The sequence below is a fragment of the Zootoca vivipara genome, chromosome 6 (genome assembly GCF_965207765.1).
Source record: "Zootoca vivipara chromosome 6, rZooViv2.hap1.1, whole genome shotgun sequence".
In the NCBI taxonomy this organism is placed as follows: Eukaryota; Metazoa; Chordata; class Lepidosauria; order Squamata; family Lacertidae; genus Zootoca; species Zootoca vivipara.
In genome coordinates, this window is record NC_142589.1 from 90,790,077 (window position 1) to 90,804,302 (window position 14,226).

The 14,226-nt window shown below is 50.7% G+C and overlaps 1 protein-coding gene across 1 annotated transcript; it reads right to left on the reverse strand.

Moving 5' to 3' along the window:
* Window positions 1-3,925: 3,925 nt before the first annotated feature.
* LRRC25 (leucine rich repeat containing 25) lies at window positions 3,926-13,971 on the reverse strand. The gene is made up of 3 exons (XM_035120715.3): window positions 13,743-13,971; window positions 10,538-11,374; window positions 3,926-5,689 (listed from the first exon to the last, which is right to left on the reverse strand). Exons 2-3 carry the CDS (start codon window positions 11,371-11,373, stop codon window positions 5,545-5,547), a joined length of 981 nt encoding a protein of 326 aa, XP_034976606.2. The 5' UTR covers window position 11,374; window positions 13,743-13,971; the 3' UTR covers window positions 3,926-5,544.
* Between the last annotated feature and the right edge of the window lie 255 nt (window positions 13,972-14,226).

Genomic DNA, 14,226 nt, shown 5'->3' on the forward strand with positions numbered 1-14,226 from the left:
CAAAACCAAGGCGCGCTTTCCCATAGAAAGTCATGCAAAACGGATTAATCCGTTCCAGCCTTTTAAGAACAACCCCTAAAACAGCAATTGAACATGATTTTTACTATCTAACGAGACCATTGATCCATAAAATGAAAGCAATAAACCAGGCACCCCCAAACTTCGGCCCTCCAGATGTTTTGGACTACAATTCCCATCATCCCTGACCACTGGTCCTGTTAGCTAGGGATCATGGGAGTTGTAGGCCAAAACATCTGGAGGGCCGCAGTTTGGGGATGCCTGCAATAAACAATGTACTGCAGTCACACAGTCAGTCAGTTGCTGAACTGGGTCCCACACAGTCACAAAAACAAAAAAGCCGCAAAAACAAAGCTGCAAAATAAATAGCAAAAACAGACAGACCTCAGCGTAACACTCAAAACGGAAGTGTGGCACTCAAATGGGAAGCGTAACACTCAAAACAGAGCAAGTTCGGCTTCTGAAAAAAGTTGACAAACTGGAACACTTATTTCCGGGTTTGCAGTGTTTGGGTTCCAAATTGTTTGAGTATCAAGGCATTTGAGAAGCAAGGTACCACTGTATTCCCAGAGATGGAAAGAAGAAGAAGCTCCGACTAAGGAGGACTGGCAACTAAAATTGATGGAGTACGCAGAAATGGTGAAAGTTAACATGAGTTTGACCAAACTGCGGGAGGCAGTGCAAGACAGGAGTGCCTGGCGTGCTATGGTCCATGGGGTCACGAAGAGTCGGACACGACTAAACGACTAAACAACAACAACAACTGAAGAAAAAGAAATAATGAAGAAAGATTCTTCAGTATAGAATGAGGCGAAATTTGTGGGACTGTTTGAAGACTTCTTGTAAACCACTTAAATCATTAGCAGGGCTAACATGAAAACGTGCAGTGAGAATAAGTTAAAGGGAATAGAAAAAGGGAAATGGTGCTGGAGGAGACTCTTGAGAGTCCCATGGACTGCAAGAAGATCAAACCTCTCCATTCTGAAGGAAATCAGCCCTGAGTGCTCACTGGAAGGACAGATCCTGAAGCTGAGGCTCCAAGACTTTGGCCACCTCATGAGAAGAGAAGACTCCCTGGAAAAGACCCTGATGTTGGGAAAGATGGAGGGCACTAGGAGAAGGGGATGACAGAGGACGAGATGGTTGGACAGTGTTCTCGAAGCTACGAACATGAGTCTGACCAAACTGCGGGAGGCAGTGGAAGACAAGAGTGCCTGGTGTGCTCTGGTCCATGGGGTCATGAAGAGTCGGACACGACTAAATGACTAAACAACAACAACAAAAGGGACCCCTGACCATTAGGTCCAGTCGCGGACGACTCTAGGGTTGCGGCGCTCATCTCGCGTTATTGGCCAGCTTCGAGGTCATGTGACCAGCATGACTAAGCCGCTTCTGGCGAACCAGAGCAGCACACGGAAACGCCGTTTACCTTCCCGCTGGAGCAGTACCTATTTATCTACTTGCACTTGACGTGCTTTGGAACTGCTAAATGGCAGGAGCTGGGACAGAGCAATGGGAGCTCAGCTTACCCCGTCGCGGGGATTCGAACCGCCAACCTTCCGATTGGCAAGCCCTAGGCTCTGTGGTTTAACCCACAGCACCACCCATGTGGAATTGGATAGGCAGTGGTAAAAGATATAACATAAGTAACTGCAGAGAGGGAGGGAGGAAGGGAGGGGGTCAACATTAAGATTCGGTGTTTTAAATTGACTGTGTAATTTCTTTTCTTTGTTATTTGTGAAATGGGGAAACGAAAAATGAAATTTCAAAGAAACTTCTTTTTTTAAATAAAAAGAAAAAAGAAAAAGGGTCCAACGGTTAAGACCAGGCATCCCCAAACTGCGGCCCTCCAGATGTTTTGGCCTACAACTCCCATGATCCCTATCTAACAGGACCAGTGGTCAGGGATGATGGGAATTGTAGTCCAAAACATCTGGAGGGCCAAAGTTTGGGGATGCCTGGGTTACACTTTGCAAGAGCTGAGCTGCTAGGCAGGAAGCCTTTGCAAGAGGTCAGCTGTTCCAGGATTCTCTCTCTCTCTCTCTCTTTCGCAACACGAGTTATGACTCAAAGGTACGAAATACTCTCATTCTCTCTCTGCATCCTTTCTTCGTTGGCCATAAAATCGTAAGGATTCCCAGCCATGCTGGGGGATCCTGATCCTGATCCAGTATAAACTGAACAAAACCTGGGCAGGAAATGAGGTGCTTCAAACCATCAGGAGACGTAGCACATCACACGATGATCACGCTTTATTTACTGGGCTGTAGGTCTCGCCCGCCGGCTCCAGGAGTTCAAAGCAGTTCAAAGCTCAACCAACACCCTGGTTCGCCGGCTGCTCCCCTTTCTGACCTTTGGCTCAGCAGCACGAGCTGCAAAGCAGCCGGGCTGGAAGGAAGCCCCACTGTGGGGGGTGGGAGCCGAGGGTCCGAGGTTGCCACACACAAACCGATCTACAATCGCCATGCGAATAACGCGTGGAACGGGCCCAGGAACTCGCCGGAGCGCCTAAGAATCTGTTCCGTTTTGAAAAAGAGCAGGAATGCGAAGCCGCAAAAGCTGGACATTGACACCAAATGGCCTCCTTCCGCCCTCGTTCTCCACCGTGCTAAGATAGACTGCCTCTGCCCATGGAGGCTCCACTGAGGAACTGCAAGAAACGAAGAAGAGCCAAAGCGAGCCCATCTGTCCTCGCGGCGCAGGGCCTCCAAGCGTCCCGATTCTGGATTTGCAGAAACCGTCCCGCTTTCTGATGTGATCCCGGAATGTCCCCCTTTTCCTTAGGACATCTTTATTTTCCTTGGATAAATTTGGAGGGCCTGAAGTGGTGACCCGCCCCCCAAGCCAAGGAGATAAGGAACTGTACAACCCTTAGAGGACATCTGAAGGCAGCCCTGGATAGGGAAGGTTTTCAATGTTTTGTTACGTTTTTATATACTGTATGTTGGAAGCCACCTAGAGAGGATGGGGGCAACCCAGCCAGATGGGCAGGGTATTATTATTATTATTATTATTATTATTATTATTATTATTATTGATGTCCGCATTTTCATCGGAGAAATGTTGTTGGAGGGAATGGCAGAAGCCAGTCAGATGCCCCGAACATGAATCCCATGAGCAGGGCCTGATTAAAAACAAACACGAACCCAACTTGTAATCAGAAGCCCACTTCCTCCCATAGCTCTCTCTCCCCTCCGTGAATCTGTCCAGACTTCAGCTGGATGAGAGCGCAGCAGCCTCCTCCTCCCGCTCTTGTTCTCCACCATTCTAAGGTAGACTGCCCCTGCCCAAGGAGGCTCCATGGGGCAATCGTAAGAAACAAACCCTGGGGCAAAGGGTGGCCCATCTAGTAGTCCAGTGTCCCATTCTCACAACCACATGCCCCTCGAAGGGAAGCGCCCCCCCCCAAAGGAGGCCGTGAGAACCTCCTCTCACTCTGGTTCTCCACCATGCTAAGATAGACTCTCCATGGAGTCCCTATTTAGGAATCGTAAGAAACGGAGGAGAGCCCTGCAGCTGGATCAGGCCACAGAGGGCCCATCAGGTCTGGGATCTTGTCCTGGAAGTGGCCTGACTGATGTCCCCAAACTCTCCAAAAAAACTCGGAACCAGAGGCCCACTTCCTCCGACAGCGGAGGAACTGCAACGTGGCCATCGATGGCAATCTCTCTCCTCCGTGAATCTGTCCAGTCCTCAAGCAGGAGATGAGAGCGGCAGCCTCCTCCCTCCCTTGCTCTATTCTAAGGTAGGCTGCACCTATCCATGGAGGTTCCACTGAGGGGGGGCACCTTCATAGTCCTACCTGGGGATGCTGCCGAGAATTGAACCGGGGACTTTCTGTGTGTGTTTTGCATCCCCAAAGAGAGAGAAAGAGAGAGAGAGATGAGTCACAGGAAGACACTGGGCAGAACTCGGCTGAGATTTAATATGTACACAAACAGTAATTCTGAGCGCCTCTCCCTCCTGCTTTCCCAGCTACTGGGGTCCAGAAGCGTCGCTGCCTCCATTCACAGAGGCAGAGAAGAGCGATCGTCCATCAATTGGCCGGTCCTAAATTGGTGGCCCTCCTGTGGAAAGGAGTTCCACCAGTTAACTCTGTGCCGGTTCCTATCCTTCATGTCCGGTCCTGAGCCTTCCGACATCCAGCTCTGTCCGCACTCCTCTGCGTTCGCCTGGACAGCAAGCATTCCTGCCCCACCCCCCCACCCCAAAATTGGCCTAAATTTACATCCATTTGCATGAGAGACAGGTCCCATAAGTCTTTTAGGTCCCTAGTAAGAAAAACACATCATTGGGGAACAGTGGTGTGTGTGCGTGCATGCGTGCGTGCGTGCTTCTTTTGCAGAGCTCGTGAGCATCGATGCCCATACACTAGCACAAAGGCATCATGAAATGCGCAGGTGCAGAGTTGCGCTTTGTGCATCGCATGGGGTTGGGCTAGATGGCCCTTGGGGGTCCCACTCCAAGGATTCCGTGACACTTAACTTACAGAGATCTACACTTCAGAGGTTGAGATGGTCCCATTATAGCGTGGAGAGGCTGCCCCCGCGGGCCAAAGAGGGGAACTGCAAACGTAGGACACAAACCAACAGATTCGAGAAGAAATCCCGATTTAAGCATTAGAAAGCACTTGCTGGTGGTCGTGGGCTCCTGCCTTGGAGGTTTTCGGAAAAAAGAGGTTGCATGGCCAGCCGTCAGGGAGTCCTGCATTGCAGGGGGTTGGGCTAGGGGACTCTTGGGGTCCCCTTAAAATTCTGCCATTCCAAGGTTCTGTTTAAAGGTAGAAGAGAAGAGAAGAGAAGAGAAGAGAAGAGAAGAGAAGAGAAGAGAAGAGAAGAGAGAAGAGAAGAGAAGGAAGGAAGGAAGGAAGGAAGGAAGGAAGGAAGGAAGGAAGGAAGGAAGGAAGGAAGGAAGGAAGGAAGGAAAGAAAGAAAAGGAGGGAGGGAGGGAGGGAGGGAGGGAGGGAAGGAAGGAAGGAAGGAAGGAAGGAAGGAGGGAGGGAAGGAAGGAAGGAAAGAAAAGGAGGGAGGGAGGGAAGGAGGGAAGGAAGGGAGGAAGGAAGGAAGGAAGGAGGGAGGGAGAGAGGGAGGGAGGGAAGGAAGGAAGGAAGGAAGGAAGGAAGGAAGGAAGGAAGGAAAGAAAAGGAGGGAGGGAAGGAAGGAGGGAGGGAGGGAAGGAGGGAGGGAGGGAGGGAGGAAAGAAAGAAAGAAAGAAAGAAAGAAAGAAAGAAAGAAAGAAAGAAAGAAAGAAAGAAAGAAAGAAAGAAAAGGAGGGAGGGAGGGAGGGAAGGAAGGAAGGAAGGAAGAAGGAAGGAAGGAAAGAAAGAAAAAGAAAAGGAAGGAAGGAAGGAAGGAAGGAAGGAAGGAAGGAAGGAAGGAAGGAAGGAAGGAAGGAAGGAAGGAAGGAAGGAAGGAAGGAAGGGACTGAGGGGGGGTGTTCTACCAGAGAAGCAGTGAATACACCAGTTGCCATAAAACCATCATATGCCTTGGGGTGGGGAGCTAGCCGGTGTGGGGTTTATGTGGGTCACTGATCTGGAACAATATAAATGTCATCCTCTGCGTTTCCCAGGGTGGGTCCCCCACTGTAGTTGTAATACAGATCCTGAGTGTTGGCATAGACAGGCTGGTCGTCATGGGGGACGTCCGGATCAGGGGCTTCGGGGCTCAATCTGTGGACAAGAAAAGGAAGAAATTGAAGGAGTGGTTTGTTTTTTGTTTCTTAAAGGTTATAACTACCACCTTGGGTTGCATAACAGATTACATTGCGATATTATGAAAGGCACAAATGAAAATGGAAAAATGGGGGGGGGGGGATGAAAAAATGAAAGGCACAAATACAGGATGGGAGACACCTGGCTTGAGAGCAGTACATGTGAAAAGGATCTAGGAGTCCTGGTAGACCACTAACTTGACATGAGTCAACAGTGTGATGCAGCAGCTAAAAAAGCCAATGCAATTCTATGATTCTATGATTAGCAAGGGGTGTGTGGAGTGTTAGGGGCGGGGCAGTACCTCTGATGGGGGGGCATGTCCCGCTCCTTCTGGGGTAGTTCGTCCATCTACGGTCACCACCCTGCACTTAGCTCTCAGCTGCAGTTCCTGGAAGCAGTGGCGTAGTAATGGAGGGGCAGGAGGCTGGGCGGGGCTGACCACCTCCGACGGCCGCCACCATCGAGGAGAAGCCCCGATGCAAGTGAGACTGCCTCACTCCGCAGCTTGCTCGCAGGGTTTGCCGCGTCGTATGCCTCCTGTGTGCGCATGCGTCGTGCGTCATGACTTGTGCGTTGTGCATCATAGCACATGTGTCATGACACGCGACGCATGCACGTGACGGACACCCCCCCAGCGGGGTGCCTTTGGGTTTGCCGCCCCGGGCAGCCAGGCGGCTAGCTACGCCACTGCCTGGAAGCTGTCAGCAGGCGACAGCGGCCACAATCCCGGGAAACAGCTTCGACTGGCTGGCTAAACCAGGGGAGGGCAGCCGATGGGCCTCAAACCCTCGGGGAGTTAGGGGCTTCCTCTGCAAGCGAAAACAGGCTCAGATCCCTCTCTTTTATCTGCACTGTCTCCCTTCCTGAGCCGCCTTCTTCCTTTCTTCTACTTTAAGTGTTTGTTTGTTGCTAAATGAATTGCAGGGTCGTTCGCTGCAAAGAGAGTTCAAACTTCCCCTGGCTCCCAAACTTCCCCTTGGCTCCCGAGCAGCGAAGGAGCCTTGGGAAAGACAAGGGGGTCCTGGGAAACTGAAGTTCTCCAAAGGAGTTGACAGCAATTTCGGGGACGGCGTTTCTCCAAAAATGTGGTGGTGGTGGTGGGGCATATCTGTGGCCCTACACAAATCCAGAGCAGAGTCCCTAAGGCAGTTGGATGGCGCCTTGTCTGCTTCCTTCCGGCAACTTCTGCAGCCCAGTTGGTGCCCAATGTCTTGTTCTGCTTTCCTTTGGACCCCATCTTTGAAGCTGAGAGGGGGGGTCTTGTCATCTGAGCAGCCCCGGACCTCCAGATAAAGCAAGATTCTGGTCCTTATAATTTAAGGCCAAAGCAAGATGCCAATGCTGTCTACACAGACTGGCAGAGGTTGCCCAGGGTTTAAGGAGCGTCTCCACCCCCATCGTTCTGCCCGGACACTGAGATCCAGCACCGAGGGCCTTCTGGTGGTTCCCTCCCTGCGAGAAGTGAGATTACAAGGAACCAGGCAGAGGGCCTTCTCGGTGGTGGCGCCCTCCCTGTGGAACGCCCTTCCATCAGATGTCAAAGAGAAAAACAACTACCAGACTTTTAGGAGACATCTGAAGGCAGCTTTTAATGTTTAATAGATTATTGTATTTTAATGTTCTGTTGGAAGCCGCCCAAAGTGGCTGGGGAGACCCAGCCAGATGGTTGGGGTATAAAAAAATAAATTATTATTATTATTATTATTATTATTATTATTATTAGGCAGAAAGTCTTTCCCCAATGGTGAGGCTGAGTCTCAGGTGCAACACGGCGGCGGCTGCAACTGAAACGTTCATGGTTTTGGTGTCACTGCTGAAATTTGAGGCAACCTGCTTGAACCAGATGCCTTCTGCATGCCAAGCAAGTACTCCTCCCCTGAGCTGCAGTCCCTCCCAGTTTCCTTGGAACAAGCGGTTGCGTTGCACCCTGCGGATTTGCACACACATCAAAAAAAGGGGGGGAACCCCACATCTTTTCCTGTCAGCTCAGAGCGAGCAAATTGCCCCATCGGAAATTAGCTAAGAGCGGGAGCTGTCTTGGGCTGGGCGTGTGACTCTGCCGCCACCTTTGGAACGGATGCGCACGAACGCTCGGCTCACAAGATCCTGTCTCAACATCCAATAGTCTCTGTGACTCAGCGACAATTGGTATTGCTAACCATGGAAGAGAAAAATTACTCTCTGTCCCCACAATGGATGCCCCTCGGCTTGCTGTGTTGGGGGCAGGTCCGGAGGGAGGGAAGGAGGGAGAGGTCGGATCCACTGCTTTTTCCAGACTGAGTTTCTTTCCCCTGGGCCACTTCTGACACCGCCAGATTATGCAACGCACGGCCTGGGATGATCTCCTAGCCCAGTGCAAAACTGACAGCTGTTCCAACATCTCTGTGGCATTCCCTCTCAATATATTCCTCTATATGCAGTTTCACTTTCTATTCATTTCTCTCATTTCCCCAATCCCCATACGCTTCTACCGCAATTTTCAAAAAATAAGAAACGAAAGATCTTCGTGAAAATTCACCAGCGTTTTGTTGCACACGAACAGTTCTGCTGGCAGGTTGGGCTACTGTACACATTTTCACAATTTCCTCTAATGGGCTGCATGATATTCTCAGGGATATATGCATTTTGCCCACTCTCATCCCAATATATGCTATTTTTTGGGGGGGGCCGTGCTGACCAGTTGGGGAGCTGCATCGCAAAATTCGGGTGCAAATTCTGAAAGAGGGGAATCTAAAAAGAGACCTGCTAGATCCAGCATCCTTATCCTCACAGATGCCCTAAATGAGAAGCCCCACAAGGATGTCGGAGCCACCGCCTTCTCCCACTCTTGTTCTCTGCCACTCTAAGGTAGACTGCGTCTGTCCATGGAGGCTCCACATAGGAACCATAATGAAACTAAGGAGAGCCCCGCAAGCGGCTGGATCAGACCAAAGGGGGCACATCACAGCTCAGCATCCTGTCCTCACAGTGGCCAAAAAGATGGCTCTCCCCCCCCCCCGGCATGTTGATCTTTATTATTTTAAAAAACATACGTTTATACAACATTTATACAACGCTCTCCGTTTTTCTTTTGTAACAAAAAAGAAAATGATGGCAACTGAAGCAAAAATACCTTGTATACCTCACAGTACACATGAGAATACAATTTATGAAAAAGAAAAGAAAAGGAGAAGGAGAAAAAATTAATATATATATATTAAAAAGAAGAAAAGGTGATTGAGGTTTTAAAAAGACTTCCAAACATTCTCATTGTACGTTATCTGTTAAATACACTTTTACCGCACAGTTACCTATTTCTTCTATTTATTTTTTAATCATATTTCTATGTAAATTGTCAGTTACCATTATATACTACAAGGCTCAGTCTAGGTCTGCCAGGAGATTGCCCTCTTTTAAGACCCACATGCCACCAGCAACGGAGGAACAGGGGAGGCAGGGCATAGCCACTGCGGCTAGTCACTGTGGATAGCCTTGATCCTTCGTGCATAATAATAATAATAATAATAATAATAATAATAATAATAATAATAATTCCACAGGGCGGGTGCCACTACCGAGAAGGCCCTCTGCCTGGTTCCCTGCAACTTGGCTTCTCGCAGCGAGGGAACCGCCAGAAGGCCCTCGGCGCTGGACCTCAGTGTCCGGGCAGAACGATGGGGGGGGGGGGAGACGCTCCTTCAGGTATACTGGTCTGATCCTTTTTAAAAGCTCTCCGAGTTGCTGGGTGACCCTTCTTCCTGTGGCAGTGAGTTCCGCAGCTCCGCGATGCGATGCACAAATAAGAACAGCTGCTCTTTTTGCTTTTTGCTTTCGGAAGACAGCTGCCTTCTGCTTTTCCGCAAAGAAGCGAGGAGCACAAACGAGATCCCTGTCGCTCATTTAAAAACCGCAGGCGAAATCTCGTTTCTCCCTCAGCTTCTTCTGCAAAAGCCAGCACCTCCACAGCCGCCGCAGCCCAAATTGCTGATAGTCAGCGTTTTAGGAGAGTTTGCATTCGGATTCTTCTCTTGGGTTGACCTCTGGGTTGGAGGGAAGTCTTCTGGAGGAAGTCTGGACATCCTGCTTCGGAGGGAGGGTTTGCTGACACCTCTCTTCCACTTTCTAAATCAGGTTCTCGCAAAACTTGCCCCCCCCAGCTGTTTTCTGACTACAATTCCCATCATCCCTGACCGCTGGTCCTGCTAGCTAGGGAGGACGGGAGTTGTAGTCCCAACAAAAGCTGAAGGCTTTCTACCCAGCCAGATGGGCGGGGTATAAATATTATTATTATTATTATTATTATTATTATTATTATTATTATTATTATTATCTTTTTTAAAAAAACAAAAAACCTCCATAATACCCGTTACATCACAAGTGTTATTACAATCCTGCCAAAGTAATCCTGCCTAAATAAATAAATAAAAAAATCCCCATTCTTCCTTAAAGTTTTCAGGAACCAGGAAGGAACCAGGAAGGTGATATGATAGCCATGTTCAAATATATTAAAGGATGTCATATAGAGGAGGGAGAAAGGTTGTTTTCTGCTGCTCCAGAGAAGCGGACATGGAGCGATGGATTCAAACTACAAGAAAGAAGATTCCACCTAAACATTAGGAAGAACTTCCTGACAGTAAGAGCTGTTCGACAGTGGAATTTGCTGCCAAGGAGTGGCTTGACAGCCATATGTCAGGAATGCTTTGATGGTGTTTCCTGCTTGGCAGGGGGTTGGACTGGATGGCCCTTGTGGTCCCTTCCAACTCTATGATTCTATAATTCTATGATTCTAAGGCCAAAATGAAATCATTTTTAAAAGAAAAAGCTTACCTGCTTGTTGACGGCTTGCTGGCCCGCCGTTTGCCTTGCCTGGCTCCGGCTCCGTGGTCGATGTTTTCGTAGTTGGCGTGGCAGCTGTGGCTTGCGTCGCCCTGCGGACCGGCGTGGCTGATGTACCGCGGCTGCCCGTGGACCCCCTCCGAGGCAGTGGAGCCCCTCTTGTCGTGGCTGATGGCAGCCGTCACCTTCCTCCGGATCAGGAAACACACCAGTCCAGCCAGGAGGACCACAACCACAATGGGCACCACGATGGCAGCATAGAGCGAACCGGGCATGCCTTGGCATTGCTGGGCGTGGAAGTCGGTCACATTTTGGGCCCGGCCTTCCAAGGTGAAGCACAGGCACTCGGTGTCGGCGGAGCAGTTTTGGCAATAAGGCAGGACGCTCCCGGCCACGGGGCACTGGCAATCCACGGCAAGTTTCTCCAGGCAGCCGTGGAACGCCCCGGCTGGCACCGAGCGGAGGGTGTTGTTCTCCAGCCACAGCTCCTTCAGCCCGGAGGCATTGGCAAAGAACTGGGGAGGCAGCTCCCGCAGGCCGATGTCCGACAGGTGGAGCTTCCTCACCTTGGCGGCACGGCTCAGGAAACTGTCCGGCAAGCTTCGGAGGTCGTTCCGGGACAAGTCCAGCTCTTCCACCTGGGGCCCCAAGGTGGTATCGTCCGGGATTTTAGGGACCCCACAGCCAGCGAGTGCCAGCTTTTCCGCAGAGTCCCGGAAGAAACGGGCCAGAGCCTCCGGGGGGTGGGTTTGGTTGTACAGAGGGCACTTGGGGTATACGGGCCGGCCAAGGAGGCAGAAGACTGCGGTCGCCAGGAGTCTCCACATCCTGCGGAGACACAAGTTGGAAAGCGGGAGGTGGCCGCGGTGAATGTGGGGAAGGAAAGGTAGGCAGGGGGGCCCATTGGCAGTGAAGACCCCTTCCCATCGGGTACGCAGGCTGAGACCCTCCCTGCTACAGACTGCCTCGCCAGAGTGGTGCATGCTCTGGTTATCTCCCGCTTGGACTACTGCAATGCGCTCTCCGTGGGGCTACCTTTGAAGGTGACCCGGAAACTACAACTAATCCAGAATGCGGCAGCTAGACTGGTGACTGGGAGCGGTGACTGGGAGACCACATAACACCGGTCCTGAAAGACCTACATTGGCTCCCAGGACGTTTTTGAGCACAATTCAAAGTGTTGGTGCTGACCTTGAAAGCCCTAAACGGCCTCAGTCCAGTAGACCTGAAGGAGCGTCTCCACCCCCATCATTCAGGCCGGACACTGAGATCCAGCACCGAGGGCCTTCTGGTGGTTCCCTCACTGCGAGAAGGAAAGCTACAGGGAACCAGGCAGAGGGACTTCTCGGTAGTGGCACCCGCCCTTTGGAACACCCTCCCATCAGATGTCAAAGACATAAATAACTACCTGACATTTAGAAGACACCTGAAGGCAGTTCAGGGAAGTTTTTAATGTGTATCATTTTAATGTATTTTAAATCTTTGTTGGAAGCTGCCCAGAGTGACTGGCGAAACCCAGTCAGATGGGCGGGGTACAAATAAATTATTATTATTATTATTATTATTATTATTATTATTATTATTATTATTCCCACCATTCCCTGATCAGGCCCAAGCGTGGAGCCAATTTGGGTCAGTTCCTGCTTCACACATCTTAGCTGAATCATGGAATTGTGGCATTGGAAGCGACCACTAGTCGTCCAACCCCCTTTTTGCCCAACGTGGGACTCGAACCCACGACCCTAAGAGTAATACTTGCACAGGACCAGGGGAACTGCAATAATGTCAGACTCCCAGAAGCCTTTTTAAAAATGTTTTTTCATTGTCCTATGTTGAAAGATTTTTTGGCAGAAGGTAACCGAAACCACCCACAGAACCATACAGAACAACCTTACATTTACAAAGCAAAATATCCACTTGAATTATGTGCCTAGCATGTGGAACCTTACAAAAAGGACAATACAAATGGACTCTCCATGTCCTTAACCCAGGCATAGGCAACCTTCGGCCCTCCAGATGCTTTGGGACTACAACTCCCATGATCCCTAGCTAACAGGGCCAGTTGTCAGGGATGATGGGAATGGTAGTCCGAAACAGCTGGAGGGCCGAAGTTTGGGGGTGCCTGCCTTAACCACGGCAAAAAGGCTGATACTGTACTGTTGAATTGGGGAAATAAAAATAATCGAAGCATTATACAAACTCGCAATATAGGAACAACATATTAACGCCAGACTTGCCATGGACAAATTCAACGATATTTGGAATCCATTCTTACAAATCCTGTAATAGGTTAACATCTGGTGAAGTGCAATTAACAGCCTTGTAAAATAATTTTTTTTTTACAATGGAAGTAAAAGTCGCGCTCTCTGTTCTGCCTTGGTCAGACGACACCTGGAATACTGTGCCGAGTTCTGGGTGCCCCATTTTAAGAAGGATACGGACAAGCAGAAAAGTGTGCAGAGGAGGGCGGCCAAGGGTCTGGAAACCAAGCCTGATGAAGAACGGTTGAAGGAGCTGGGTATGTTTCGCCCGGGAAAGAGGAGATATGAGAGCCCTTTTCAAACATCTCAAGGGCTTTTCACACGGAAGCGGGAGCAAGCTTGTTTTCTCCTGCTCTGGAGGGCAGGACTCGAACCCACAGCTTCAAGTTACAAGAGAGGCGATTCCGGCTCAACACCAGGAAGAACCTTCTGACGTGAAGAGTCATTCAGTGGTGGTGGGACGGTCTCCCTCGGGAGGTGGTGGACTCTCCTTCCTTGGAGGTTTCTAAGCAGAGGCTGGATGGCCGTCTGCCAAGAATCCTTTTAAGCTGAGATTCCTGCACTGCAGCAAACTGGAGTCCCAACCAGCTATACAATTCTATGATTCCATGGTTATTCGTGAGGACTAGGGCCTTGAGATGCCTTCACGGGAAGGATCATAGCTCATCCTTTGCACGTGGGAAGTCCTGGGTGCGAATCCTGACATTTATAGGTAGGGCTGGGGTTGCCCATCCACCTCCGCCAAGCCAGGGAACCCGGGAGAGCAGCTGCTGCCGGCCTGTGCCGACAACGCTGAGCCAAATGGTCCGACTCAATAGCTCACATGTCGACAGTTTCAGCACTGATACCCACCCCCTTGAGGGCAGAGAGGCCCTCAATACTGCGATTAGCACCCCCTCACCCACCCCACCCCACCCACCCCCCCCCATCCCTACCTGCAGAGCGGGTGCTTCTCGCAGAGATCTCGGGACGTCTGCCTTCTACCTTGGGACTCTTGACTTTGCTTGTGGGGAGGGGAAAAGGGGAAGCTCAACTTCCCTCTTTGTGGGGCAGGGGGGGGCAGGAGGCAGGAGAGGAAATAGTAGCAGAAAGGAAAGTTTGCTCCGGGGAAACCTGGCCTTGCTCAACCCGCCAAGGCGCCAAGCCAGGACCGGCAGCATTCAGATGCCCTCCAAGAATTGTGGGGTTTCGGTTTCGGGGCTCTGAGCCTGGGAAAGGGAGCTTGCCAGGGGTGAGTCAGAGTCAGGCCAGGACAGGCGGGCATCATAACAGAACCCAAAGGACCACCCCCAAGGGTGAGAGCTGGTGGTCCAAGAGGCGGAACCAGCCATATAAAGGGGTGGAGCTGAGGCGGAACCTGGTGGGTGGTGGGGCGGGGCTAGGAAGCTGGAGGGGCGGGGCCAGGGCAGAACTTGGTGG